This window comes from Dipteris shenzhenensis, chromosome 11 (genome assembly GCF_047967505.1).
Source record: "Dipteris shenzhenensis isolate YYH24624 ecotype China chromosome 11, Dip_SZ_1.0, whole genome shotgun sequence".
NCBI classification, from domain to species: Eukaryota; Viridiplantae; Streptophyta; class Polypodiopsida; order Gleicheniales; family Dipteridaceae; genus Dipteris; species Dipteris shenzhenensis.
In genome coordinates, this window is record NC_141606.1 from 57,229,993 (window position 1) to 57,257,471 (window position 27,479).

The following is a 27,479-nucleotide window of genomic DNA, read 5'->3' on the forward strand; positions in this document are numbered from 1 at the left end:
AGAATGTATCTAAATGGCAGCCAGAGCAAAAGGTTTTAAAGAGACCTACATTTGCATGTGTCATCTTGTTATATGAACATATGTGCACAGATGTCAATGCATGCTTGTCTCTGGAAAAGCTTCAGAGATCTCTATTAATTGCATTATTGATTTCCTTCCACATATTTACCTGCAGGGAACTTTGCATTTGTAATCTTATGTGCCTTGATCCTTACAGATGTCTATCAATTGCTATACTATAATCCATGTACTGAGGCAACTACATGCCTCTCAAAAAGCTTCTATTTTCTGTGCATATACTCACAATCGAGCCTTTAAACAGATGTTGGTTGCAAATATGGATGAGTTGGACCTTACCCACATACATGCCACTGCACAGTGACAGCCACAACCTCGCCTGATTATGCAATGCAAGAGAAATCATATTAGACCACCTGTTTCTTGATATTTAGATGAAACAACCTTTTAAATATAGTACTTGAGCTTCCAACATCATTGCAAGTCCAAACTAATGAAGCTTCTCTGTTTAAAGAACCTCTTCGTACAGTGCAAATTTCAACGTGGAAATGTAAGATGCATTATTGCAGACAACTCTTTTTCCTGAATCATTCTACTTGCCCTTGAGATGTGGCAATGCATTTATTATAAATCAAATTCTCGTGGCAGGAAACCAGATACGGAAAGGGCACTGCAGTTGCAAACTGAAATCTGAAAGCTTATGAAAAAATGTCATTAGCAAAGATTTTGTACTTTTTGGCATCAACCGCAAGCTGCCCAATGGCTGCTAAAGAACCTACCAATGTCAGTAAAGAGAACACAATGATCAATCCAAAGTTTAACCAGAATTTGAAACTGCACTTAGAAGGTTTCAAGATTATAAGATAAAAGATGAGTGGAAAGACAAAAACTATAGGGGTGTATCCTAATGCTCCCATTAGTGCATTGATGTCTCCAAAGAAAGGAAGCATGGCTGCAAAAAATGTTGCCAGTCCAACAAACAAAGATCGTCCTAACAAACGAGGTAGCACATTGCGCATGGAGAACTTTCCCTTGTTGACATCTGCAAGATGTCCCTCCAAGACTTCGAAGGCAGGCTGCAGATAGACCTTCACATAGATACAATTGCAACAATAAAATGAGAACAGTGCATCTTCACATTCAAAAGGATAAAATAAAAAGAATGCTTTATATCAGATCCCGCTCTTCCCCCCACCCCCTCCAATCTTCTTAACTTTTATCCATGGAACTCTTGGAGGCCTCCAAAAAGTATAAAAAATGAACTCTTGCAGTGCTGAAGGACTTATTTATTATGAACAGAGAGGGGCAAGCAAACTACAAGAATAGAAAGATGTCAAACTTAGCGCTGGAGAATTTATTTTAACCTTGGGATCCTAAGCAAATCACCATAGCTTTATTGTAACGTCAATGTACAGAAAAAAGTACAAATCCTTTCAAACTTAACCATTGTATGAAGCGTTATCAGAGATTAAAGGGAATACCACTGATATTGCTATCAGCTGCAGAAAGACTAAGGTGTATGCTGTGACAAGTAATGTCCTTGGTACCAAGCGGGCACCATCGCCTGGTGACATGCTGTCAAATATGTTACTTTTTGCAGAGTTTCCAAAAGCCCAATATCCTGACACAGCAACAGAGATGAAAGTGGAGACGACAACACTGTAGCAAAAGCATAAACCCTTCACCATTTTGGCTGTCACAGGAGGAGCTACAGTAGCCTGCAATAAAGGCACATCACAGAACTAAGATGAAAATATGCATTTGACTTTCTATTGGTGACTCCATCCCTTAATTTAAAAACAGAAAGTGACAAGAAGAAATGGAAATTCATTTAAGTGCTTGAACCATCTTCATTTCCTTGGAAAATTGTTGTGCCACCCATTCCCCTGCAAATGCACATACTGCAACCCACAAGGCAAGCCCATACCCATTGCAGGAGAGAAAAATCTCTCTTTCTGGAATTTCCCTCATGTGCTCCAATCACAGAGACATTTTGCACATCCCACCCTTCAAAATGCAACAATAGAACCAACAGCACTATGGCTGGTGTATGCAGAGTACAAGCCTACAAATGCCGGGATCCAAAGAGCAGAGCTGAGACCTTAATAATATCCCTCCAGAAAAGTAAAGTGGTCCTTTCAGTCAACACAAATCAATTGGCACAACCTCTCCAAGAAGTGCCATCCAAATGTTCAATGAACATGTAACAAGGGCCTATTCCCACTACCATTTAGGGAGAACTAGTTAAGGCTGTTATGGAGTGTTCACATGAGTGTGCATTTCCATTCTCATTTAGAGAGTCCAGTTAAATTGAATCTCTTAACAGCTTGTTAAAAATGCTTGCAAATTTGAAACCCAAATGAGGTACTTTAAGGGCTTCTATGAAGAGAAATAAGTTGGAATGTAGAAATTCAATGGTTAAGGCTGAGTAGTGGGAATGCCACTTTAAGCAAGATTCTTGTTAGGAAACTTTCATGGTCAAAGGAAAATCAAAACGACACAACATGGGTACTCTTTTGAAAGGTCTTGAAAAGAGAGTCTATTGTGACCTTCATTTAAAGAACAGAATTTGGATTGATTAAATAAACCATTTTGTTAAAAAAAAAGCCTCAAGACTTTTAGTCAAGACCACTTAGTGAATAACATAGTGGTACCAATGGGAATGTAATTCCCTTGTTATCTTTAATTTAATGGAATTGGTTATGTTAAGCTCACTAATATAGCCTGACTGTATGTGGGGAAGGGCCCTAAATTACCAAATGGCATCAAGCACCCTACAATAAAATCTGCACTGCACACAACTAGGCTGCCTGAGAATCTTTGTTAGAGGTAGTGACCTAAAATCTCATAGGCATGTGCAATGTAACTAATTTGGGGTGGCATGCTATGGCTCCACGCCATAGGGCCACTTATGCAAGGACATAGTTCACTTGGTTGGTATGACACATGTCCGCTATAAGCTGGATATCCACCTACAAAAGACAAGTGCATGCAAAAGAACGTACAAGGACTTGCGAGATGGGACATTGAGTGGGACATCTACAGCCAATAGACAAAAACTAGAACTTACAAATGATTATACAAAGCACGCTATTGTCTTCAAACTTCAGCCTGTACCATTCTCCCCTAATCCTGACATACTCCCTAGTCCTACCATGGTGTCTTTCTTGGTGGAGTCTATGCCCACTCCACTGTCAAGCACAGTTCCCCATTGCTTGGGTGAAACACCTACTCCTCTTCACCATTGGTTGGCAGCTTCCCACCTCTCTTGCCTTGTATACTCATCTTCAGCCAAGCGTGGCATGGATACTCATCTTCAACAAAGTGTGTCTAAACCAGTGGTGGCCAAGCAATTAAGTATGCAATAGAGCAAAGCTAAAATTGACTTCTCAATCCTCTATGGGTACAATGCAATCATGCACTTTTCTAGTGTGTGATCCTCGTGAGGCCGTTGCACAAGTCTTTCCTCTTCATTGGTAATCCCCTTACCTCAATTCATAGTTAGGGAAACACACACAGGGAAATGGGAAATGGAAACGGAAATGGAAACAAAGAAATTCCTACGCTCTGCAGACTAGTAACTAGTCCCAGCCAGCCTAGCATGAGCCCTCAACCTGCGCGTCGAAACTACATCCCTTTTGCTGCAGATGTAGAACGTGTTTCGACTCTATTGGTCATGGTTGTTCCCCGTTGCAGGCCATGCAGTAAGTGGCATGAGGCAAGCAAAAACCTCTTTACTGCTTGTGTTGGCAAAGAATGAGCCAGGCTGGCCGAAGGCATGCACAACCTTTCTGGTGTTTGTGTTGGCGAAAAATAAGCCAGATCCCCGCCAATCAATCTGAAATCTAGTGCTATGAATAGTTACCAGAAACGGCCGTTTCTGGCCTAGAAATGAAACGCCGTTTCGTAATCACTATTTTTTTTTATTTTTTAAGTTTTGTGGGAGAGGGGGGGGGAGGGGGATGGCTCTTTTGATAAAACTGTTTTTGGCCTTCTTTTGATTAAACCGTTTTTCGCCGATTCGTCACCTCTTGTCATCATTTCCGCCGCCTCTCGTGTTCCTGCTCTCCATCCTGTTGCTTTCCAACCTCTCCATCTTTGATTCCTGGGCCCTGGCACCCGCAGCCTGCTCTCCTCTCCATCCCTCCATCCTGCAGGCTGCTCTCCACCCTACAGGCTGCAGCCAACTCTCCATCTTGCAGGTTGGCAGCTGCTCTCCATCGTCAGCCTGCTCTCAGCTCTCTATCCCTCCACTACCTCTCCATCCCCCTTCTACCTCTCATCCTCCTCTGACTCCTTTTACCTCTCCATCCTCTTTCACCTCCCCATCCTCCTTCTACCTCTCCATCCTCTCTCTCACCTCTCCATCCTCCCTCTCAAACTTCAGATTGTTGTAACTTCAAACTTGTTGAAGTGAGTTAGAACTTAGTTCATGACACATGTTGATGGTTGAAGCATCATTCATGCATAATAGATGATACTAGATAGATCAATCATCATAGGAATTTAGAATCATAGATGCATGCATGATGTTTCAAGTATAGATAATTGTATTATGTATAATTTGCACTCTATTGATAATTGTATTATGTATAAAAAATAAAATTTTATACATAAATTGTACCATATTTCCGTTTCCGTTTCCACGGGGGCCGGAAACTCTGTTTCCCTGATTCTTTACGTTTTCGTTCGGCTGGCAACTATGGTGCTATGGACATTTACACATAAACCAAGCAAAGCGGTTCACTTGGGTTCCTAATGGAGGAGTAATTAAGCCTTCATCTCGAGTTTTTTTTTTCTAGTTGCAGAACCGCTGAAGAACCCAACCTTTGCAAGAACCAACAAGCTATTCCTTTTTGGGATTTCTGGGAGTGCTGAAACGGGGAAACACCATGTCATCAAGGGGTTTAGAAAACGTGAGCTCAAACACACTTTAAATACTACATACCTGAAAGAGACATACTTTATAAGGTTCAAACATAGGACGGAACATGGCTTAAGAGTTCTTTTTTAGGGTCATCGTTGTGCCGTGTATGATAACCGGCACGATAATTGTATGTTAAAGGAAAATTCTGAGCTACTCCTGCTCCCTGGCTGCTCCCGCTTCCCGACCTGCCTGCCTCCGCCTCACCATTGCCTCCTCTCCGCCCTTCCGCCTCCACCTCTGCCCCGGCTCCTCTCCGCCTCCTCTCTGCCATCCCTCGCCTCCACCCCCTCTCCGCCTTCTCCCCTGCCTGCATCCCGTCTTCCCTCCTCGACTCCACCTTCATCTCCATCTCCACCTTCGTCTCTGCCCCCGCCTCCACCTCCGTCCCCCTCCACCTCCCTCTCCGTCTCCACCTTCGTCTCCGCCCCCGCCTCCATCTCCGCCCCCCTCCACCTCCTCCGCCTCCTCCCCGCCCCCTTTGCGCCCCTCCCCTGCCTCGTTCCCACTCTCTTTTTGCCTCCTTTCCCGACCCCACGAGTGCGTTCTCCGCCCCACCTCTCCACGCTGCCCCCCGCCTCCTCCCGCTCCTTTCCTGCCTTCCTTCTTCGCCTCCTCCCCCCGCCTTCTCCGCCTCTTCTTCTCCTTCCTTCCTCTCCTTCATTCGTAGCAGGAGCATTTGTGTTTGTTAGGAGAAAGAAGATCTTGGTGGTGACCTTTGGTCTAGCCAGAGGGGCTCTATGGTAGCACCTTCAAATCTCACAGCCATTAAGGTCCTTCTTTCTCCAACCGACAAACAACAGGTACAGCATGCAGTTCAGTCCCTCCAGGACAAGGCGATTGTGGGCCTCACGCCCACAAGGCGACAGGTGCGAGAGTGGATCCACGTGAGCTTAGCACTAGAGGGTGACCACATTTAAGAGGTCACTATCTATGGAAGAGGCGTCTTTCTCATCTAGCTGAGCTCCCCCGATACTGCCTTGACACTTGTGGAGCAGAGCCCCATCCTCCTTGGTCCACATTTGGTGTACCTCTTTCCTTGGTACCATGGCTTTATAGTGGAGGACATGGACTCAACACATCATGTTTCCCGTTTTTCGATTACGCTCCACTTCCCAGGGCTCTCATAGGAGTATAGAGCCATCCTCCCCTCAATTGGTCGGGCATTTGGCACCGTGCTCGAGTCTCCGCCAGATTCGGCCGGATCAGTGGTAGCAAATGATGGGGTCCCCCCCACGATCAGACTGGTTAAAAAGAAAAAGAAACCAAGCAAACATGCCCGAAAGCACCACAAACAAGGGGCTAGAAGCAAAGAGAGAGACACGGTTTTTCGAGAGGCACCTGAGGAGGAGCAACAGCAGGAGCCCTTACATGAAGACCCACCTCCCCCAGCTCTCTCCCTCTCCCTAATTCTCTCTCTCTCTCTCTCCCTCCCTCTCTCTCTCTCTCTCCAGTGAGGCCATCAGGAGGGACCGCCTCATGGAGCTCTTTCCTCTAAATGCTTTGACCCTGTATCCGGTAAGCTGGGGAGATCTCATCAATCTGGAATGCGTGTCCTCCCTAAGTCAACCAAGCCACCACCCCGCAAGTATAGTCCCTCTGAAGACTCTGCATACGGGTCATAATCCTGAGGGCTCCCATTCAAATCCTCGCTACGCTACGCTAGCTCCACAGGCAATGTGGGATCATCTCCAGAAAACCAGCAGAGCAACAATGACACTGCCCCTCCACCCGTATCTGCGCCAACCACAGGCCGATGGGAAAGCATCCGTGGGCAGCCATCCAGAAGAAGTAGATCTTCCTCCGCCGCAAACTGGACCATAAACGCATCCAAAACCTAGAACGGACATCGCGGGACACTCTCTGGGACAATGCCTCTCCCTCGAAGGGGTCCACATCAAAGATGCACTAAGGCATCAAGCCTCGCCTCTGCCTCCATGGGTAATCTGCTAGGTCAATCTCTCTCATCCGCTACCCTACCCCTCATAGAGGCACTAAGGCACCAAGCCTCGCCTCTGCCTCCATGGGTAATCTACCACTGTCCCACTGTGCCCAGCCAATGTGGGTCTGCTGCCCGAGCATACGTCCCTCCTGATCTCGGATCTCGTGGAAACAACGGGCTGACGCTCAAACTCCTCTCTACATCTGAATTGGGCACAAATAAGGCCCCTTGCTAATCTCTACTAGACCCTATGGAGGTTCCTCATCAAGGGGGAACCCTTCCCTGTAAGGGGAGCCTCTGAGAAGATCCTTCTGTGTGAATGTTGCCACTGCCCCCCACTGTATGGGGTGTTCCTGAGAATCCCTCGCTGTAAGAGGAGCTTCCAAGGCTCTACACTTGGGGTGAGGCCACAAACAACCAACTTGCCTAAAAGGGCTCTGCTCTGCATCTTCGGATCAATGATACCCAAGCCTTCCAGTGCCTATGGTATGGTCACTGTCTGCCAAGCAACCCGGGCTCTAGTATTCCTCGTGCCATTTGAACCTGCCCAGAGGAAGTTTCAAACCAACCATCGTAGTTGCCCAATGCACCCTCTGTGAAAACACCAGTAGGAGGTGATAAACCAGGCCATGGCAAGAAGGAGGACCTGGTTTGCCACCAAGGCACGGCCCAATAGGCAGAGTTTGATCGAGCTCTAGTAGAGAAGCTTGCGCCGAACACTCTCGAGGACCGAGGCGATCTGTTGCTCTGCTGTAATGTCAATACGAACTTGACATCCGAGGTATCTCGTTGTCTGGCCCCACGGTATCCATTTGAAGCCAAAGTCGCTCCCCCACTCATGAGTGTCCTATGTCTCCTCAGAGTTTGTGAAGAAACCTATGGACTTTGTCCAGTTGACTCGCACACCCAAGGCGTCACAGTAGATAGCCAGGGCTCCCCTGACTCTCTCCAAACTCGTTGTGGTGTCCTCTACATACAAGGCCGTGTCATGCAAACTCAGAGTCCATTAGCTCATCCTCCTGCCTGATTGGGAGCCTCAACCCTGTGAGGCCCGCCACCTGTGATGTCAAGTAGTAGCCCAAAGCCTCCGCCACAAACAAGAAGAGGAAGGGAGAGAGGGGGCAGCCCTAGCAGACCGAGCGAGAGAGAGGAAAGGCCTCGCTCGTATGTCCTCCAATAAGCATCTGGCTAGAGCTCCCCGTATAAAGCACAAAAACTTCTTTGATCCATCTGTCTGAAAAACCCAATCTCCACATAGTAACCTCCAAGAAAGACCACTCCACCCTAGCATAGGCCTTCTCAAAATCCAAGAGAAGTACGGACAACGGCTATGACTCCTCCCTGGACCAATCCACTGCCTCCCAGAACATGAAGATGTTGTCGAGGATGTTGCGCTCCTAGACGAGCCCGATCTGTGTCGTGAATGATGTCAGTAAGATGGGGCCATAACCACAAACTCAAGACCTTGGCGAGGATCTTGTATGCAGTATCAAGCCAAGTGATTGGTCTCCACTGTCGGATGTCTGACCTATCTCCCCCTTTCGGGATCAAACAAATCCACCCTGCCCAAAAACCATGGGGTAAGGCAGCATGAGACAGCATACTACGGACTCTATTTTAAATAGTCCGATTTGTTCGCTCTGCAACTCCATTCTGTGGAGGATTATGAGGGGGCTTGTGAGTTCCCTCTTTATCCCTTTCATGTCACAAAATTCCTGAAATATTTTGGAGACATATTCTCCACCATTATCAGAGCGTAAGCATTTCAATTTCTTGCCTGTCTGATTTTTAACCAAGGCAACAAACTTTTGAAATGCACCAAAAACTTCATCCTTCCTCTTGATGAAATAGACCCACACTTTCCTTGTGGCATCATCTGTAAATGTAACAAAGTATTCATGACCACCCATAGACAACTGAGGCATTTGACATACATCACTATGTACCAAATCTAAGGGTGTCAATCTTTGTTGGAATGTCACTTTATGTGGTGACTGTGAATGCTTACCAAAAATGCAATGCTCACAATGCTTAAATTCTGAAAATTTCAGAGACGGTAAATAACCCAATTGAGATAGTACTTGCATTCCTTTAACACTCATGTGTCCTAACCGGCCATGCCACAATGAAACCTTTGGCACCTCAGTTACGGCAACCACATGATTCTTTACATCAGGAACATGCAAAGTATACAAAGTATCACACTTGTACCCCTTTGCAATGACTCTGGCTCCCTTGGTTATCTTCCACCTACTATTACCAAACACAGTGTAGTAGCCTTGATCATCCCATAGACCAGTACTAACCAAGTTCTTTTTCAGCTTTGGCACATGCTTAACATCATGAAGTATAAAATGTGTGCCATCAGAAAATGCAAGTTTCACATCTCCGATCCCTGCAATAGAGCATGCATAATTCTTTCCAAGATGCACAACACCCTGTAAACCACCATTATATGAGCAAAACCACTCCCTGTGTGGTGTCACATGAAAGGAAGCACCTGAATCAATGATCCAAGTAGTCATGTCACCGTCTTCTTCTGTGACCAAAGCATGTGCATCAAGTGATGAAACAAACAAAATGTCATCCTCACTCTCATGAGTGACTGCATGTACCTCTTCAATCTTCACACCACTATTACTACTCTCTACTTGTTGCTTGCCTTTATCATATTTGGCATCCTGATTGTTGTTGTTGCTCTTTTTCAGCTATCTTTTCAGCTTAAAGCAATCTTTCTTCATGTGCCCCTTTTTGCCACAGTGAAAACATTCAATATCCTTCTTAGGACGTGACTTATTGCGGGATCTGTTCCTTTGGCTGTCATTGCCTCTATTCTGAGGTCTTCCTCTTGTGTTAAGGGCAGTGGAAGACTTACTTGAAGAATTGTTCTTCTTGTTCATCTCCTCCATGAGAAGCTGACTCTCAACATCTACATAAATAAGAATAGGATTTGAATTGCTCAAAGCTGTTCTGAAAATATCCCAACTCTCAGGAAGAGTGCAAAGCAAGAATGTTGCTTTAAACTCTCATCAATGTTGAATTTCTGATTTGCCAACTGCTTGATGATAGAGTTGAACTCATTGAGGTGCACACTCATAGTTGTGCCCTCCTTCATCCTAAGATCCATGAGCTTCTTGAGCCAATAAACCTTGCTTGCTGCACTTTGTTGAGCATACAAGTCTTCCAACCTTTTCCACATATCCCATGCAGTGTTCTCATTTTCAACATTAAATAGAAGCACATCTGAAATAGAAAGCATGATTGTAGATCGTGCCAATTCATCAACACTTTCCCAATCATCATCTAATATATTTGCCGGCTTCACTCCCTTTTCCTTGATAGGACGGGGCTTGATGCTTTTGAAGAAGCACATTATAGCACTGCTTTTGCCAAATGGCAAAATTGTGTGCTCCTTCCAACTTCTTGATGTTAAGAAGTGAACCACCTTCACTCCCACTTGAAGCCATATCTCAGTAAATAAAAAATCAGCAAAGGAAATTAAAAAAGCTTGTAAAATCTGTCCTCTACTGGAGAGAACTTGCAGCCAATATATATTCCAACTTTGAATGCATAAACAGTACCAAAACTGTAATTAATTTCCTGCACCGATATAACTCCAAAACTGAGTGAAATATGCCTGCAAAACTGAGTGTAACTCACTCAAAATTCTGTCCCAACTTGTGACAGAGATAGAGGCATCCAAAACTCAGAGAAACTGTCCCAAAATGACAGTAAAAACAGTCATAAATCTGCAGCAAACAATATTCTTGTTTTTCTCAACACAAAGGCATCCAAAATTGGCATCCAAGACACTATTCCAGTGTCACAAAAATTGCTGAGCACTTGTGCACCAAAAGCCCCAATTTCTGAGATCAAAAGTCAAACTTTGACTACCACAAATGTGCACAATCCAAGCATAAAGGAAATCAATACCGCTTTTGCAACAATGTCAATGCATCCAAGTGCTCCAAGCACTACTTCACAAATGCATAACCTCTGGCATCAAGCTCAAGGAATATTCTTGGAATATTCTGAATTCTTTGAGATTCCTCTTCCAATGTGTCCCAAACTGAGAATTTCTTGCTTCAATGTGCAAGAGCAAGCTTTCCAATGCATAAAATTGCAAAAGCCCCAAATTTATGTGCCTTATCCACTGCCACGTGTCACTTTCTGAAAGGCTGAACCCTAAAAGTGATGATAACTCAGCACCACGAAGGCGAAATTCAACCAAACTTGGCAGACAGTGTCCCTTCAAGTAGGCGACCACTTTTATGATGTCAAATCAGCAGTAGAATGTGCGAAATCCACAGATGTGCAACTTGCCCTGTGGCTGGAAACTAAAAATCAGCAAGAACTTCACAACGGGCAGTCAAAATCCAACCAAACTTGGCAGGATTCCTCTACAGGTGTAGGCGACCAGATTTAGTGCAAAAACTGGAGGAAAAACCCCAAAATGACAGACGAAATTCAGCTCCTGTGTGGCTGAAAACTGTCGCCCAGCATAAACAGCACCAGATCTGACCAAATGTGATCCAAATGTAGTCGCCCTGCTGTAGGAGGTGTAGCAATACCAAAAGCTCCAACTGGAAAGTGTCCTTGACCACTTTCTCGCTGTATTTCACTTGCTACAGCCCAAAAACCAGTCAAAAATGCTGAAAAACAGCAAGTACACTCACCCAAAAGATGTCTCCAAGGAGCACGAGAATAGAAGTGATTCATGCGATGAAACTCCACGAAACAACTGGGGGCAGCGAGGGAGAGTGGCTGGACTGCGTGGGCAGCAAGAACAAGTGACTTCCTGCGATGGAGAGGTCACACAGTGCGAGGGGAGGCTAGGGAACGAGGAGAAGCTGGTGGGTAGGGAGGCTCTGATACCAATTGATGGGAGCAAGGAGCGGAAGCAAGAGGGAGATGGAGAAAGGTGAGAGAGAAAAAGAGAGAACACAAGTTTGTGGGAAGCAAAAGTCTACGATGTGACTTCCCTTATTGCCTTTTATACAAAGAATAGAAAAGGTGATGACGTGGCATTATAAGTACCACTTATACAAGGGATAGCACATTATGCCTTTATCCCCAACACTAACGTTTGCAGCCTCTACCATCACAGCGTCGAGAGCTCCTGGGGCTCGCTACTGATGCAAGGGTGAATGTGGATGATGAATCTCCATTACGGGAGGATTATCTAGCTGGACAGTGGCTTCTTCTGAGATGGAGAGGACACCCCTCCTTCTCCGGAGGACAGCGTATGGGAGGTAGTAGCCAGTATCACTGTGTGGAACATTTGGGTTGCTCGCTACAGTCTGGTGATGGGTGAGCATCCAGTTCCACCCTCAGCTACCATAGTCGCCATCTAGCAAGATATCATCTACACCCTCCGCTCCACCTGAGAGCATGGGAGCCCAAGCTCTAGGGCGACTGTGTCGCAAGGCGTGCTCGATTCTGCAAGGCTTGGCCTGCAGGAGTTTTTTACATTTTCACTCCGCGAGGGATTCGCTGGTTGTATAGTTCCCCCCACCTAGCTGTTAGCCCCAGTACCGGAGATCCCCTAGGTAGTGAGCTGGGTTTCTCTGGAACAGGCCGGTTTTTCTTTCAGCCTTTTCCGGGTTTATAGTCCGGATTCGTTGGTTGTATAGTCCCCCCACCTGGCTGTTAGCCCTAGTACCAGAGATCCCCTAGGCAGTGAGCTAGGTTTCTCTAGAACAGGCCGATTTTTCTTTCAACCTTTTCCGGTCTTTCCCATACTCAGCACCTTCGGGGCTGCTGTTTTGTATGAAGCCTTTCAAGCATTAATAGAAGGTTCTTTTCTTTTTCTTTTTTTGGGGGGGAGGGGGGGGAGAACGGAAGAGAGAGCTCAAGTCCGAAAGAGAGAGCTTAAAGAGGGGGCTAAAGGAGGGTTGAAAGAGGGCTGAAAGAGAGGGCTGAAGCAATGGAGGCCGAGTGAAGGATGATGGAGGAGGGCTGAAGCAGCCTGCACGAGTGAAAGGACTTCAAAGGAGAGAATGCGGCACCAGGAGGGCTGGAAAACCCTCAGAAGTGCAAGAGTTTGAGGCTGGAGTCGAGGGAGTGCAAGGCTGGAAGTGGAGGCCAAAATGGAGGTAGAAACAGCAAAAGGAAGGAGTGGAGGGGGTGATTGTCTGAAACGGTACATTTTAGCTGGCTCAAATGCGTTTCAGACCTGACTGAAACGTTTGAAACACTGTTTCAAAAGTCTAAAACGTTTCAAACCTGGACCCTTTCTAAAACGCCATTTTGGGGCAGGCTAGGCCCGGAAACGCGTTTCAGCATAACTATGTCTTGGTTACTCCTCCTGAAGCGCAGTTGGCTTCACTCCACAACACGGGTCTCCTACCACCTAGAGTTCACCTTTAGGCCACTAAGTGCCCAATCTCTATGCTATCTCAGACCTATCTCCTAGCCACCAAGCAGTCACCTACATGCTACCTAGCTCTTGGTCACCAAGTAGTTGACTCTTTGCTACCGTTCGTGGCTGCCAAGCAGCTCCTGCATTTAATGGTTGTGCTTACTGCATACTTTGCTTTTATTTTTTCCCTTGCTGCATCTCTTCTTACATGCGAACATCTTGGGTGAGGCATGGTATACAGTGGAGGGAGCAACAAGACAATGTAGGCAGACGAAAGTGACGAGTGCACTACTGCAGCATTGAAGAGTTGCTTGTGTCCAAACAAGTGGAATTGATCGGAATGATCATGCCAAATGTGTGGATAGCCTTGTGTACCCATGTATTATGGGATCTAGTATGTCTCAGTGTAGAGTATGAGATCTTTTCCATGAAGGTCGTGGTGAAGTTGCCTCATTAGGACATATTCATGTTTCCATCCTAAAAAGCAACTGAAAAAACACTAATGGTCCAAAGCAGTGTATCCCTATTTAATGAGAGGAAAGATTTGCATGCACCTCCATGTCACCTACCCTAAGGTGCATACAAAGTATCGTGCCACGAGATATGGTTTGCATGGTTAGGGACGCATTATACATGTTTTTCACCAGTATCATGCACAAGGGTCAGAAAACACGCTTTTGGGTAGCTTATTCAAACGTGTGAGTCTCTAATGAGTACAATACTTTGCACGCATGCATTGCAAGATGCACATGAGGATACCCTTGTCTTTGATGTTCAGTCAGGAGGCAGACTTATCAGATCTTCTAATGGTATTCTTTTGGAGGTTGCATTTCAGTCTGACAGGATTGCAGGATTCATGGCGTGGGGCAGGGATTCACAGTGGTATCTTGACCCTGATCCTATTCTCCTTGCACTAGGGTCTTGGAGACTCTGGCTGTATGGTGGTTCCCCTATTAGGTTCTTGCAGTGGGACCCAAGGGAGTGGGAATGGATTGATGAGGAGCACCGAGAGAAGAGCTTTCCCTTCTTTCGCTACACAGTTAGAAATGCCCGAAGGTTTTAGCTCATCAGTTGAGATTGGAGGCCCTCCAAAGTGCCACATTGGGATAGTTTTCAGATTTCCGCAGTTGTGCAGAAGAACTTTTGGCGTAGGCTCTAGAAATCCCTCAGGAATAGAAAGATCACTCTTTTATTTTGGCTTTCTATTCATGGAGGGATTGCAGTGAACCTGTGGAGATCCAGGTTCGAGGCTGACCCTACTTGTCCTCGTCGTCACATGGCAATTGAGTCAATACAACATTGCCTTTGGGAGTGCAAACATGCAAGGACGATCTGGAAAGGTGTTGCTAGGATTTTCAGCATCTTTCATACAGCACCTTTCTATATGACCTGGAGTTCAGTGGCTTGGTTATCTCTTACTGGCCCACAGGTGTTTTTCGAGGGACATGATCCAGATCCAGCTTTCATTGTACGACAACACTCAGTGGAGTCTTGTTCCCTCCAGGATGTTCCCCTCACTCCTTTCAGAGCTGCTCATGCCTTAGTAGACACGTCTTGGGAGATTTTGGCTAGCATTGCAACTTGGCATATTTGGAGAGCTTGGTGTACAGAGGCGATGGAGGGTATCCAAGTTCACCCTTCCCAGACTATGGCCAGTATTTGGACCGGCACAGTACACACTCTGATGGCCATTTGAGCGAGCATGCAAGGATCCTCTAGAGCAACCACTACCAGGAGAGTTACTTTTTTCAGAGATTGGAGGGGATCTCCTTTCTTCTCTGATTTTCCTTCAGGGTTGAGATGGCATTTTTAGCCTCCTCCTTGGTTCTTTATTAGCTCACTTTGAGCTGTTTTTTCCTCATGCATTGCATGATGTACTCCCGCATTTAAGCTTGCTCTCGCGGTTTTCATTCATACTTAATGAAGTAATTTTATTGAAAAAAAAAAAAGCTCTGTGATGTGCATGACCAAACCTGGCATGCTATAAATCACTAGGAGTAGCATATGAGACAGCCAAAGCATGCTGATTATAGGGCTGAGCATCAAGCTTGTAAAGACCCATGCTGGCCTCATAAGAGCCTGTAGCCACAATCTCATACCCTTTCTTTGGATCCTTGATCCTGCATTGATCATCCTGAAATTCCACAAGCATGTGTTGATCATGGGTAAGTACAAACTGGAAGAGGCTCGAAATGAGCGGACGCAAGGACCAAGGCAAGAGCTGGAGCAAGTGAAACGTACGGCAGAAGTGTACGGCTGGTCCATACACTTGTACGGATTGGTACGGACAGAGTCGAGGCAAATGTTGGTACGGTGTTGAGGCTGATGGCGAGCTGCAAGTCCGGGAGATGATGGCGAGCTGCCGGACTGTACGAAAACAGTCCGTAGAGTTGTACGGACTGTTACGACTGTTGTGCGGGAAGATTGCGGGCAAATGCAGGCCGGTTCTAATGGTGAGCTTTGTTGTGGGGCCTAAATCTGCAAATGAGCTCAAGGGAGCTGGTACAATCGCTCACACACACTGAGGTGAGCTAAAGAGTAGTCAGCCACCAGCAATGGAACTTTCTTCTTAGGGATAGAAGAGTAACAGAAGCATGCGGGAGAGCGGGAAGGAAGTAGTTTTGATCGACTAGCTCTAATACCATATGAGGGAACAATAATGGAGATATATTGTGAACACAAGAGAACAAGAAGTGAACACAAGTGAACTCCAACTGAAATGTTCAACCAAACGAAGTACAAGTACTTGGTATATAGACGAAGTCCTAGTCTATCCTACACCACCATATCATTGCATATCTCTACAAAATCCTCATCCTCTGTATACTGGTCCTTCATTGCATCCAAGTTCCAACTCATGGTAGTATGCAATGGATACTGTTGAAACCTGCAGCTTCCTTCACAATGCATCAGCCAAAACATTTCTTTTACCCTCTACAGGCACTAAAGGAAAGTGAAACATGAACAAGATATTGGACAAATGCATATGCTTCTCAAACAACTTAGACTGAATGAAGAAACATCTCAAGGTCTGGTGATCTGTTTGCACAATGAAATCAGCCCCTAGTAGATAATACTTCCATATAGAGAGAGCATGAATTACAGCCAACAAATCTTTCTACTATATCCACAAATTCCTTTTAGCATCCTGAAACACTCTACTCTCATAGGCAACAACCCGTCCATCCTGCATGAGAACTGCACTAATGTTGTTTCCACATGTGTCACATGGGACAACAAAAGCTTTTCGGAGATCTGGCAATATCAACACTAGATCCAACGTGAGCTTTTCTTTCAGCTTCTCAAATGCTGCAATTTTATTTTCAGCCCAAGTAATGACACTCCCTCTTCTGCAACGAGTTAAGGGCTGAGGCAATTCAGCAAAATGGCGTATGAACCATCCATAGTAGGAGCATAAACCCAAAAAGCTACGTACATCATGCAAGGTCCTCAACTGTTGGCCAACTAGAAATTGCCTCTATCTTAGAAGGCAAAAAGAATTCACTTTTCTTTGCAATTATGACCAGCTTATGCTTTCCAAGTTCAGCAAATTGCCAAATGCTTCCTATGCACGTTAAACACAATCACGTCATCAAAGAAAGTGCCAACAAAAGATCAATGCTCACGAAAGATTCTAACCATCATTTGGTTAAAATTGACGGGAGCATTTATGAGTCCAAATCCCAAAAGTGATCCTAAAAGCTGTCTTTGACACATCCTCAAGCCGAATGCGTATATGATGATACCCAGTCTTAAGATGGAAATGGCTGATCCCTCCAAACGATCCAAGCTCTCATGGGGAATCAATTAATGATTGTTATCTTGTCCAATATGTGATAGTGTACGCACATTCGCCATGAACCATCCCTTTTCTAGACCAACAACACTAGTGAACAATAGGGAGATGAACTGCGGGGACGTGATGGCAAAGTGATTAAACTAACCGCCACTGAATTTGGCCTAGGGGTGCCAAGCTAGGGGCATTAATTAATGTCCAAAGGGTACCTATGATTGAATGTGCAACAAGTGCAACTCCAAGTGCTATTAGCTTGGTCCTATTCTCTAGTCATTGGTTTTGTTCACTAGGGTCATGTTTTAAAAGGTGACCCACTAGAGGTCCTATTTACTAGGGTCACTGGTTCTATACACTAGGGTCATGACTTAAAAGGTGACCCCCTAGGGGCATTAATTTCCCACGTCCAATTTGCCATGTGTCCTGAGTGTGTGCATGCTTGTGCTATATGCTTGACTTGTGGCCCCTATGTGTCCCATCTAAAAGCACCTGGAAGGTCCTAGAGCTCTACCCTAGCCTACGCTGGGTCTTCATCCCTACCATAGGAGTCTTTTGGAGAGAGTGGCGGATTTTTGCAGCTCTCCCTTTGCTGGCTGAAGACGTTTTTGAAGATTTCTCCGCAACACATCTCCCGTTGGTGTTTCTTGCTGCAAGCATGCTCCCTAGGCCTGGGCGTCTCTATTCTGGGCCTTTTCTGAAGCTTTTCTCGACATTCTTCATGACAAAGTCCTTCCTTTTCATTGTCTGAGGCCATATTCATGATCGCCTAACTCCTGGCTCCTGCCTGGTTCTTTGTGCATTGAATTCTGAGGTTGCTATGGGCTGAAATCCTCACTTTGGTTGACGAATTCATGGCGGATTGGTTGCTGATTGCTGGACGACTTCTCTTGTGACCTTGTCTAGTGTTGGAAGGCAGTCAAGGACAGCACCCTCCTGCCAGAGTCTGCTATCTGCTGGTCGACCATCTTTTGAGGCTGTTTCGAGCTGAAACAGGCTCCATTTGCTGGCCGAATTCTTGTCTTCTTCTTCTGCCATGTGCATCTGCTACTCTTGCTGAGTTTTGTAAGGTTAAATGCTCTGCCATTGGCCCAGAAGAGAATTGGGGCGTCTAGATACACGTACAATTAGACAATCTCCACTACCCCTACAAAATAGGTGAAGTCGGCCAATAAAGATCAAGAATTCGTTTATCGAGATTCCCTTCTATTCCAACTAGCACAAATTTCTTGGATTGACTCTAAATACCTTGGAACCTTTGATGTGGCTGGCATCAATACTACGTCATCTCCATATAGCAACAGGAACAATTGACTATCAAACGGATAACCCATCCCTGCCAAAGTGTCAACCAAGCATTCCACCTCATCAATGTAAATCCCTAACAATATAAGAGACAATGGGCAGCCTCGTTTCACATTGGTGGTGCTAACCACCTCCTCAGACATGCCCCATGCCATGCAATCCCTCCATGCCCATGCATTTGATTGTGTATCAATATCCAAGTCTAGGATTTGTGAGATGAGCTGAGCTCATCAAAGGACCTTTTGGAAGTATATAAAATAACAATATGCTCTTTAATCCCGATGTCTAGCATCCTTTATGATGCCCCATAGTGTGAAGAAAGAAAGAAAGAAAGAAGAAAGTTAATTAAGTCTTCGGAAGACCGATGGGTCTATGAGACTGTGAAAAACCTGGTACAAAACGAGCTGTGAGGGTGGAGCTACTAAACGAGCATCCACGCCAATGCAGAATGCAAAAAATGCAAAATGATAGTACTAAGTACAACATAGTCATGTCAATGGTTGACTACATCTCAATCTCATCATCATCATCATCATCATCATCATTAGGATATCAAGGTGGATGAGGCAATAGAGACATGAAATGGGCGATAAAGTGTTGTCGGTTGCTCACGGGTGCGGCCTTGCGACGTCTCGTGGTCATAGTTGTGCACCTAATAAGGGCCACAGTAACCCCTGTAACACATGTCGGCCGGGCTCCGACTCTAAACAAAGAGGGGCTATCCCCAAGTGTAATCTACGCGTCAATCCTCTGTCTGAGCTATCGAGACACTGGCTCTGGGTCACGATCATGTCGAGGCCTCATCTTGTGGGGGTCCATGTGATTAGCAATCGCAATTTTCCTTCAGCAAGTACCTTTCTCTAGATCCCACCTCAAGCTTTGATAGTTGCATTCACCAAATAACTTTTTTTATCTTTGTCCCACATCAGATGCTCAAAGAGCAACAGATTGCAATTAGCATACAAAAAGAGACATCACCACTTAGTGCTCGTGTGGAAGAGGAAAGCAAAAATACATGAGGCCAGTACTTACCCTTGGCACATATAGACATTGTACATAAGTTCTTTTACATAACTGTGGAATATCCACATTCTCACAAATGTTAACGTAGATGGTACCTTGTGGATCTAGTGTGGATCACAAGGAGCCTTGATCACTGTAAGGCTGAGAGCCTTTGATCTTCTATTCTTCCTTACCTTATCTCTTGTCCCACATTGGCTCTAGCTTGCTCATCTTCTTGCTTCTAGCTTCTCTGCATGGTATCAGAGCCATGTGAGTGCCCTTTATGCTAGTGACCTATGCATAGTTTGTATTCTCTACTTGAGAAGAAAGTTATTTGTGATACACTGTTGTCCATGGATGTGTCTCAAAGCTTCAAGTGTTATATTGGTCTATCTCATTTCTAAAAGGTCTTCTAGCATGTCATCGACACTTCAATTTTTGTACATGTTGAGTTTCTACCACAGATAAGCCATGGGTCACTGTTTGTCATGACACCTTTATCAACAGCTGCATCCTGGCTTCTTCAGTCTGCATCCACGCTAGTGCTTTTCGGAGGCAGCAATACAAGAGCGTCTTGTTTTTTCAAAAGCCCGTCAAGATTTTGCTGGTTTTTTATGGGTTTTTTTTTGTTTCGTTGGAGCATTCTTCTATTCTGCTGATCAATGGCTATTCTCAGAACACAAACGTTTTTTATCACTAACAATATGTATCTAAAGGCTTGAGAAAGACTAAGGGATGTTTCCGTCTTGGCCTATGGTAGTTTCATCTCAAGTGAAGCTTCTGTAGTTCTGAGCGTCTACAACTAACTTATTACACAGATTTGACTCTGTTCTTGTCGCGGCTGTCTATCAGTCCTTAGAAACTCAGAAACGCTGCGGAACTGCTATATCTTATCTAGTCATCTTTGACTGCTCTATATTCTCAATCGCCATAGAAGCCGCACTTTCAATATATTTTGTTTCTTTTTTTCCTTCAGAGCATTTGTTTTATTTGCAGCATCATCTTAAACAGTGGAAAGTCTCTTAAATCTTATCTACGAATGTCCAAAGGACTTTGTGAGCTTTGAGTCATCGTCCTCTTCTGTTTCCGGATAGTTTATTAGAGTCTGCTTCAATTTATTTATTTATTTATTTGGATTGCAGCCTCTCAATCATTCTCTGATCACAGTTGGCTAGATCTCTTCAAGTGACAATTTCTGGGACGACCAACGCCTCCACGCATTCTCTGTGTTTTTCAGTGGCGTCTTTCCATTGCTTTTGGCTTGACTAACGTCCAAAGTTTCCTAAAAGACATTTGGCAGTATTTCCTAACCTTATATCAAAGGTTTCCAAGGTCTTCCTTTTTGTTGGTAAACCTTATATTTGACCAGTCCTCTTTAAGACCTATTGGCAATCTTATGAAGGTCCAGTTTTTCCCTCACACTTTGCCAACATTTCATTCAACTATTTTCCCCAAAGTCAAAAATCTTGATACACTATTTATCAAAACATTAAATCATAAGCGCCCTTTTTTTCAAATTACATGGTCCATTCAAGCTTACTCGCAATTAAGTACTTGTTAAAGATTCTTTTAATCATGGTTAGTTCAATGGCTAAAGAAATGTCATCCATTTATAAATTCAATCGTGAAGGGTTTCATTCTTGGCAGGCACAAATCAAATACTTGCTCATGTTCAAAATCTTGTGGACTTATGTAATTAGGAAGAAGACGCCGGATCCTGCAAATGCTAATCAGTCACAATGTTCAGAAGGATGAGCGAGCGCATGCAACCATAATGATTACCATTGATAAAGCTCTCGTTCATCACATAGATGAGCTTAAAACGGCTATGTTGAAGTGGGATGAAATGGGGAAAATTTACAGTGCCAAAGGTCAAGGTGACGTTGGTACTTTATTTCACGCATGAAGGGTCTCATGGCCCACTAGCTTTTACAAATGCTAACCATTGATGAAGAGATGCAATCGCAGTGCTCCTCAAGACCATGGCCAAACCATACTCTGATCAAGTCATGAGTTTGAAGAATGTGCCTAATCCAACATTCAAGGGGGTAATCTCCTCTCTTCTTGATGAGGAGAAGTAGAGCAAGCTCACTAGGGCATCTACATCAAATGCAACACCTCTAAAGAAGCATTGTATACCTTAAATGCTCTTACTATAAAAAGAAGGGCATACCAAAGCTAAATGCTTCAAGAAGCACCCTATACGTCAAATATGTGGAAAAGTTGGCGAGCAAGGCCACTTGAATAAAGAGTGTACCAAAAAAAGGGAAATTCATCTCTTCTTCCTTGCCAGATACACTTCTCTGGACTTTTTGTACTTGTTTGCGTGTCTTTGTAATCGACCAAAACCTTGTAATAAGCATGTTATTGATAAAGTCTTCTCTCATTTTTATCACCCCATATTAGTGCAATACTCTACGCATTTTGTATTGAGGGGGAGTGTTGAGATTTCACATCAACGTTAGTAGAGGAGTGTAACCACACCCATGTGATTATTGGACATGGATGATGGATAAGATTTGGATTGAGTAATGAAGGCTAGGTAGCTTATAAGATAGGTGGTACCTTGTGGATCTAGTGTGGATCACAAGAAGCCTTGATCATTGTAAGGCTGATAACCAACGCGGACCCTTTCTCGTTTAGCTTGCTTTAATCTTGTGGTCTTCCTTACCTTATCTCGTGTCCCATGTCGCCGCTCTAGCTTGCTCATCTTCTTGCTTCTTCTAGCTTCTCTACAACACTTTCTAGAACCCCAAGGCCATTCTTTCAACAATAACATTACGACACACTTGGCCCTTTATTAGCCTCAACTTGGTGAGATAGGAAGAGAACGCACCTGAATTTCTGCAACGATAGCATTTCCAAAGCTATTAGCTATAATTGCAAGTGAACCAAAAACACCAAAAAGCTTGTGCACTAGATCTCCTTTTACATGATAATCCCTTTGAGGAGCATTTTGAGAGAATCCTGCACCAAATTACATTCATGAGACAAGCTGCATGAGAGCGTGGTTATTTAAAAATCTTGTAAAGTAGTTCATGCTTATTTTCATCATAGTATACAGTTTTTCAGAAAAGAGGATACGCCTACATGAGAACCATATTATTCTCAAACAATATTCTATAATGGGATGGAGTAATAAGAACATATCGCATATTATAAGGAAAATCTATCTTGAAAAGATAAGACTTTGAGAAACTAAAACACGAGATTCTATTGTCGTGTATGTTAGGGACCATCCCCCTTTGAATTATCCTAAAAAGCCAAAAAAATAGAGACTGGTACTCTTGATAAACATCACAAAAGCACGTGAACATAGTGCACGCGTTACCGTTATTGGGCATGGATAAATTGAAAGAGATTGAGGTGGATAATACCATGTGTTGCCTGGTACTGGCCATGTAGAAGCCAACGTTTGGACCTCTTGAATGAATCAAAATATGAGAGGGCACAAAGTACAATGATTGACTAATGATAATGCAATATATAATCTTTTGAACTATTTGATAGTTAATAGAGTAAAGGTTCCAAAAAGCCTAATGCACACAATATATTATGTCAAGGGGAAAATCCAAGGATATTAGATTTTTTATTTATGTAAATGCGGGCCCAGCTATTGTTAACAAAATTTGAACATGTCAACCCATTTAGAGAATCCAAGTGGAAACATTATTCTTAACTCTCTACTTTGTTTCACCATGAACCTACTACCCCAAAGGCAATACTTTATGGAGGTCCATGTGCTTTTCTTTCAAGAGAAGTTGTTGAACCAATGAAGAAATTTTGCATGGTTGGAAATTGTTTGAAAAGAGATTGAAGAAATGGGGAGCAAGTGGACTTCATGGATTGTCGCACTTGGAAGAGAATTTCTCCATAACTTGGGACATACTTCATGGAGGAGTCATCTTAATATCTCCAACATGTTTGAAAAAGAGAGTAAGGTCTTCTAGGTGCAAGGGGAACATGATTACCAAACTCTCAGCTTATTTGTTCAATGGAGCTAGAACGACTTTTGCAATGAGCTGAAGACGAGGTATGTCTTATTCCATATGAGAAAAAGCCTTTTTCGAGTACTATTAAAAAGCATAACGTTCCCCCTCATGGTTGAAAAATAATATGTTTGATGGTGTGCTTCCACAGTGAGATGTAGATCATAGTACAGAAATAAATACTAGATCTACCCCTGTTTGAAAAACAACCTATTCAATATCTTAGAAAAGAGCAAATTCAAATTCTCCATGTGCTTCACCAATCCTTTAGTGAAGAAAAAAGAAGCTACTATGCACCTATGCACAGATTACCATGCATTAAATAAAATCACAATAAAGAATAAATACCCTTGCATTGATGAGCTCTTTGATAAAGTACAAGGAGCCGAATATTTTACTTAAGGTCAGTAGTGCTCATGACCTCGTCTGTCCACCCCGACCCTGCCCGAACTCTGCCTGAGACTCTCTCGTAAAGTGCCATGACAGCCCAAATAATCTCCTAGTCATAACCTAAATCCTATAGGCACCAGAGGAGACGGGCTCTCGGGACCGTATCAAATGCTTTGCGGAAGTTCACAAAGCAATAGTAAACCCTCTGCTTCTGTGCCCTCGCCTCCTCGATGATACACCTGAGCATGAGAATGTGATTCATGGTCCCATGATCTGGCCGAAATCCATCCTGCCCTGCTGCTCTAAGTCCTCGACACTCTGCGAATTGACTGACCTCAAAATCCAGCATTGATGCATAAATTTTGGACATGACATGTCCAATCATAATGGTCCTATAGTTCTCCGGGCTCATGGAATCCCCTGCCTTGTGGATGGGTGAAATAGTGTTAATGGTTGAGGTGCGTGGAAACCCCAAGCAAACAGCTTCATTAAAGAGCTTTGCTATAAGGTCTCGGGGGCTAGAAGATTAATCCCGTATGCAATGAACTTTGTGCATAGCCCCTCATGATCCTTCACTCAGCCATTATGAAGTTTCATTACAGCATCCTTCACTCCCCCCCTAGTGCAGAGGGTGTAGGAAGTGGGGCGTGGTATATGTGAGGTCAAGGACTGGCTGATTTGGGACGTCATATATTGTGCGTGCATAGTTATGTCAGACCTGGGTGTCAGTGAGAGGTGAGGGGGACCGTCCCTCTAGAAATCTCCGCCAAAAGTCCTTAGAGTTGTTACTAAACACAATGTTCAGTAGTTCCTCGTTCCGGCGAACCAAATCTAGAGGGATCTTGGAAGGGATATGGAGTAGTGTAGGAGCTGCAATAGTGTAGGACTGGAGCAATGTAGGAGCTAGAGCAAGCACCAACGATGCAAAACGGCAAAAAAAGTCACCGTTTGGGACTTTTTACCAGGCTGCCTAAAACCCTAACTCGGAATGCCAACATCAGGGCTGCAACACATTCCGGGAACACTGGAATGGCATTCTGTCACCACAATGTAAATATCCTAAGTCAAAGTACAGTTGACCATTTATTTAATCATAATTAAAGAGTTTTTCCATCTGGGTTCATTATGGTCAAAATAGTTTTTCTATTGGTCAAAGAATTGACTACAGTCAAAGATACTTGACTCTGGTCAAGTAAGCCTGACTTCGATCAGGGAGACTTGGTTTATTGCCAAGAGGGTTAACTACGGTTAACCAAGATGTGCCAACTTCGGTTGGAGAGTTGTGCCAACTTCGGTTGGAGAGACTTGACTATAATTAAGGCGCCTTGACCCTTAGTCAAAGCCTCTTAATTATAATCAAGAGCGTTGACTTCGGTCAACCAGAGAATAAATATATATTTTTATATTTGTTATATATGCACATGTGTTCAGTGGGGACGCCCACCGTGACTAGAATTAGTCCACAGTGTGTTATTTGCATGCAAAGCGCTAACAATTAATGGGTACCATGGTGGTGCGCTTTAATTAATTGTTGCAGGTATTAGGAAGAGTTATTTTCCTAAGCGCAATGGAGCCTAACAAGAGTCTAGGAGGCAGTTTGCGTAACCAAGTGCTTCGAAGACTCCAGAGTTGCCCTTAGTGGCATGTAATTAGGAAAGTAATGTAGAAATTGACAAGTGGCTTGTTGCCAAGAAGGGGAGCCTGAGAGCTCATGTAATTTGAATTCACGTATGAACAACTTCCACGCTGAACTCATGTACTGCATTTTCTCTTTGATGAATAAAAACCTTCGGGGGGGTCCAGCCCAACGATTGTCCTAGGCCCTAGTGTATCTATTGAGAGAAGGAGAGAGGGAGAGAAAATGAGTGTGTCTTTGCTGTCTTTTACAAAGTGGAGTTTCACATTCCCTGGTAACACCCTACCCTGAGTTCATTATGGTCAAAATAGTTTTTCTATTGGTCAAAGAATTGACTACAGTCAAAGACACTTGACTCTGGTCAAGTAAGCTTGACTTCGATCGGGGAGACTTGGTTTATTGCCAAGAGGGTTAACTACAGTTAACCAAGATGTGCCAACTTCGATTGGAGAGACTTAACTATAATTAAGGTGCCTTGACCCTTGGTCAAAGCCTCTTAATTATAATCAAGAGCGTTGACTTTGGTCAACCAGAGAATAAATATATATTTTTATATTTGTTACGTATGCACATGTGTTCAGTGGGGACGCCCACCGTGACTAGAATTAGTCCACAGTGTGTTATTTGCATGCAAAGCGCTAACAAGTAATGGGTACCATGGTGGTGGGCTTTAATTAATTGTTGCAGGTACTAGGAAGAGTTATTTTCCTAAGCGCAATGGAGCCTAACAAGAGTCTATGAGGTGGTTCGCGTGACCAAGTGCTTCGAAGACTCCAGAGTTGCCCTTAGTGGCATGTAATTAGCAAAGTAATGTAGAAATTGACAGGTGGCTTGTTGCCGAGAGCTCATGTAATTTGAATTCACGTTTGGATTTTGTATGAACGGCTTCCACGTTGAACTCATGTATTGCATTTTCTCTCTTATGAATAAAAACCTTCGGGGGGGTCCAGCCCGACGATTGTCCTGGGCCCTAGTGTATCTGTTGAGAGAGGAAGAGAGGGAGAGAAAATGAGAGTGTCTTTGCTGTCTTTTACGAAGTGGGATTTCATTGGTATCAGAGCCTGTTTTCGAGGCTTCTTCAAGCTTTGAATGGCCTGAGTTGAAAACTGTGCATGAAATCCGTAGTTTTTTGGGACTTTGCTCCTACAATAGGAGATTCATCAGGCATTTTGTTGATATCGCAGCTCCATTACATGACCTTACTAAGAAAAGTGCAGCCTTTACATGGGGAATATCACAAAAGAAAGCATTAAATACACTCAAGGAGAAGTTGACTACAGAGCCTATTCTTGTAGTCTTGGATCTTTATCAACCTTTTGATGTTGATTGCGATGCTTGTGGAGAGTGTGTTGGGGCTGCATTACATCAGAATGGACATGTAGTAGCATACGAGAGCCGAAGATTGCGTGATGCTGAAAGATATCTGGGAATCTATGAAAAAGAATTATTGGCTGTAGTTCATGCTGTGAACACTCGAAGCACTATCTTTTGGGTGCAGATTTTACTGTTAAAACAGATCACCAAAGTCTGAAATATTTTCTAACTCAGACAAAACTTTCCGAGAAGCATATGAAATGGGAAAATATGCTGTCAATGTATCATTTTCAGATTGTCCATACTCTAGGAATTCAAAACAGAGTGGCAGATGCCTTGTCCCGAAGACCCCAGGTCAACAATGTGACTATTGCTAATGATGCAGATTTTGGTGAGATTTTACAGCAAATGCAAGAGGGGCAGTCCACCAGTCACTATTCCCTGAAAGACTAGAATCTAATGAAAGATGACTGCCTATGCATCAACCAAAAGATGAGGAAAAAGATTTTGGAGGAATGCCATGCACCTCCCTATGCTGGACATAGAGGAATTACAGCAACAACTCTAGCACTAGTGAGGTATTTCTTTTGGCCAGGGATGCGGAAAGATATACATCAGTTTGTTACTGAATGCCTTACATGTCAGAAAGTGAAGTATGATAGACAGAAGGCACTTGGCCTACTTATGCCTCTTCCTGTGCCTCAGGCACCGTGGGAAAGTATTACAATGGACTTCATTTTTGATTTGCCAAGATCAAAGTCAAGGAATGATGGGATTTGGACTATCATTGATAGATTCAACAAGCAAG

General features: G+C 44.0%; 1 protein-coding gene across 1 annotated transcript in view; it reads right to left on the minus strand.

Moving 5' to 3' along the window:
• Positions 1-634: 634 nt before the first annotated feature.
• Positions 635-27,479, minus strand: part of LOC147897222 (GABA transporter 1-like) — a 102,783-nt gene continuing 75,938 nt past the window's right edge. The window contains exons 5-7 of the mRNA XM_087381773.1: positions 22,179-22,309; positions 1,500-1,736; positions 635-1,106 (exon numbers count right to left, since the gene is read on the minus strand). Coding sequence (XP_087237899.1) covers positions 717-1,106; positions 1,500-1,736; positions 22,179-22,309 — 758 coding nt within the window. The 3' untranslated portion in view covers positions 635-716. The remainder of the gene's footprint in view (positions 1,107-1,499; positions 1,737-22,178; positions 22,310-27,479) is intronic.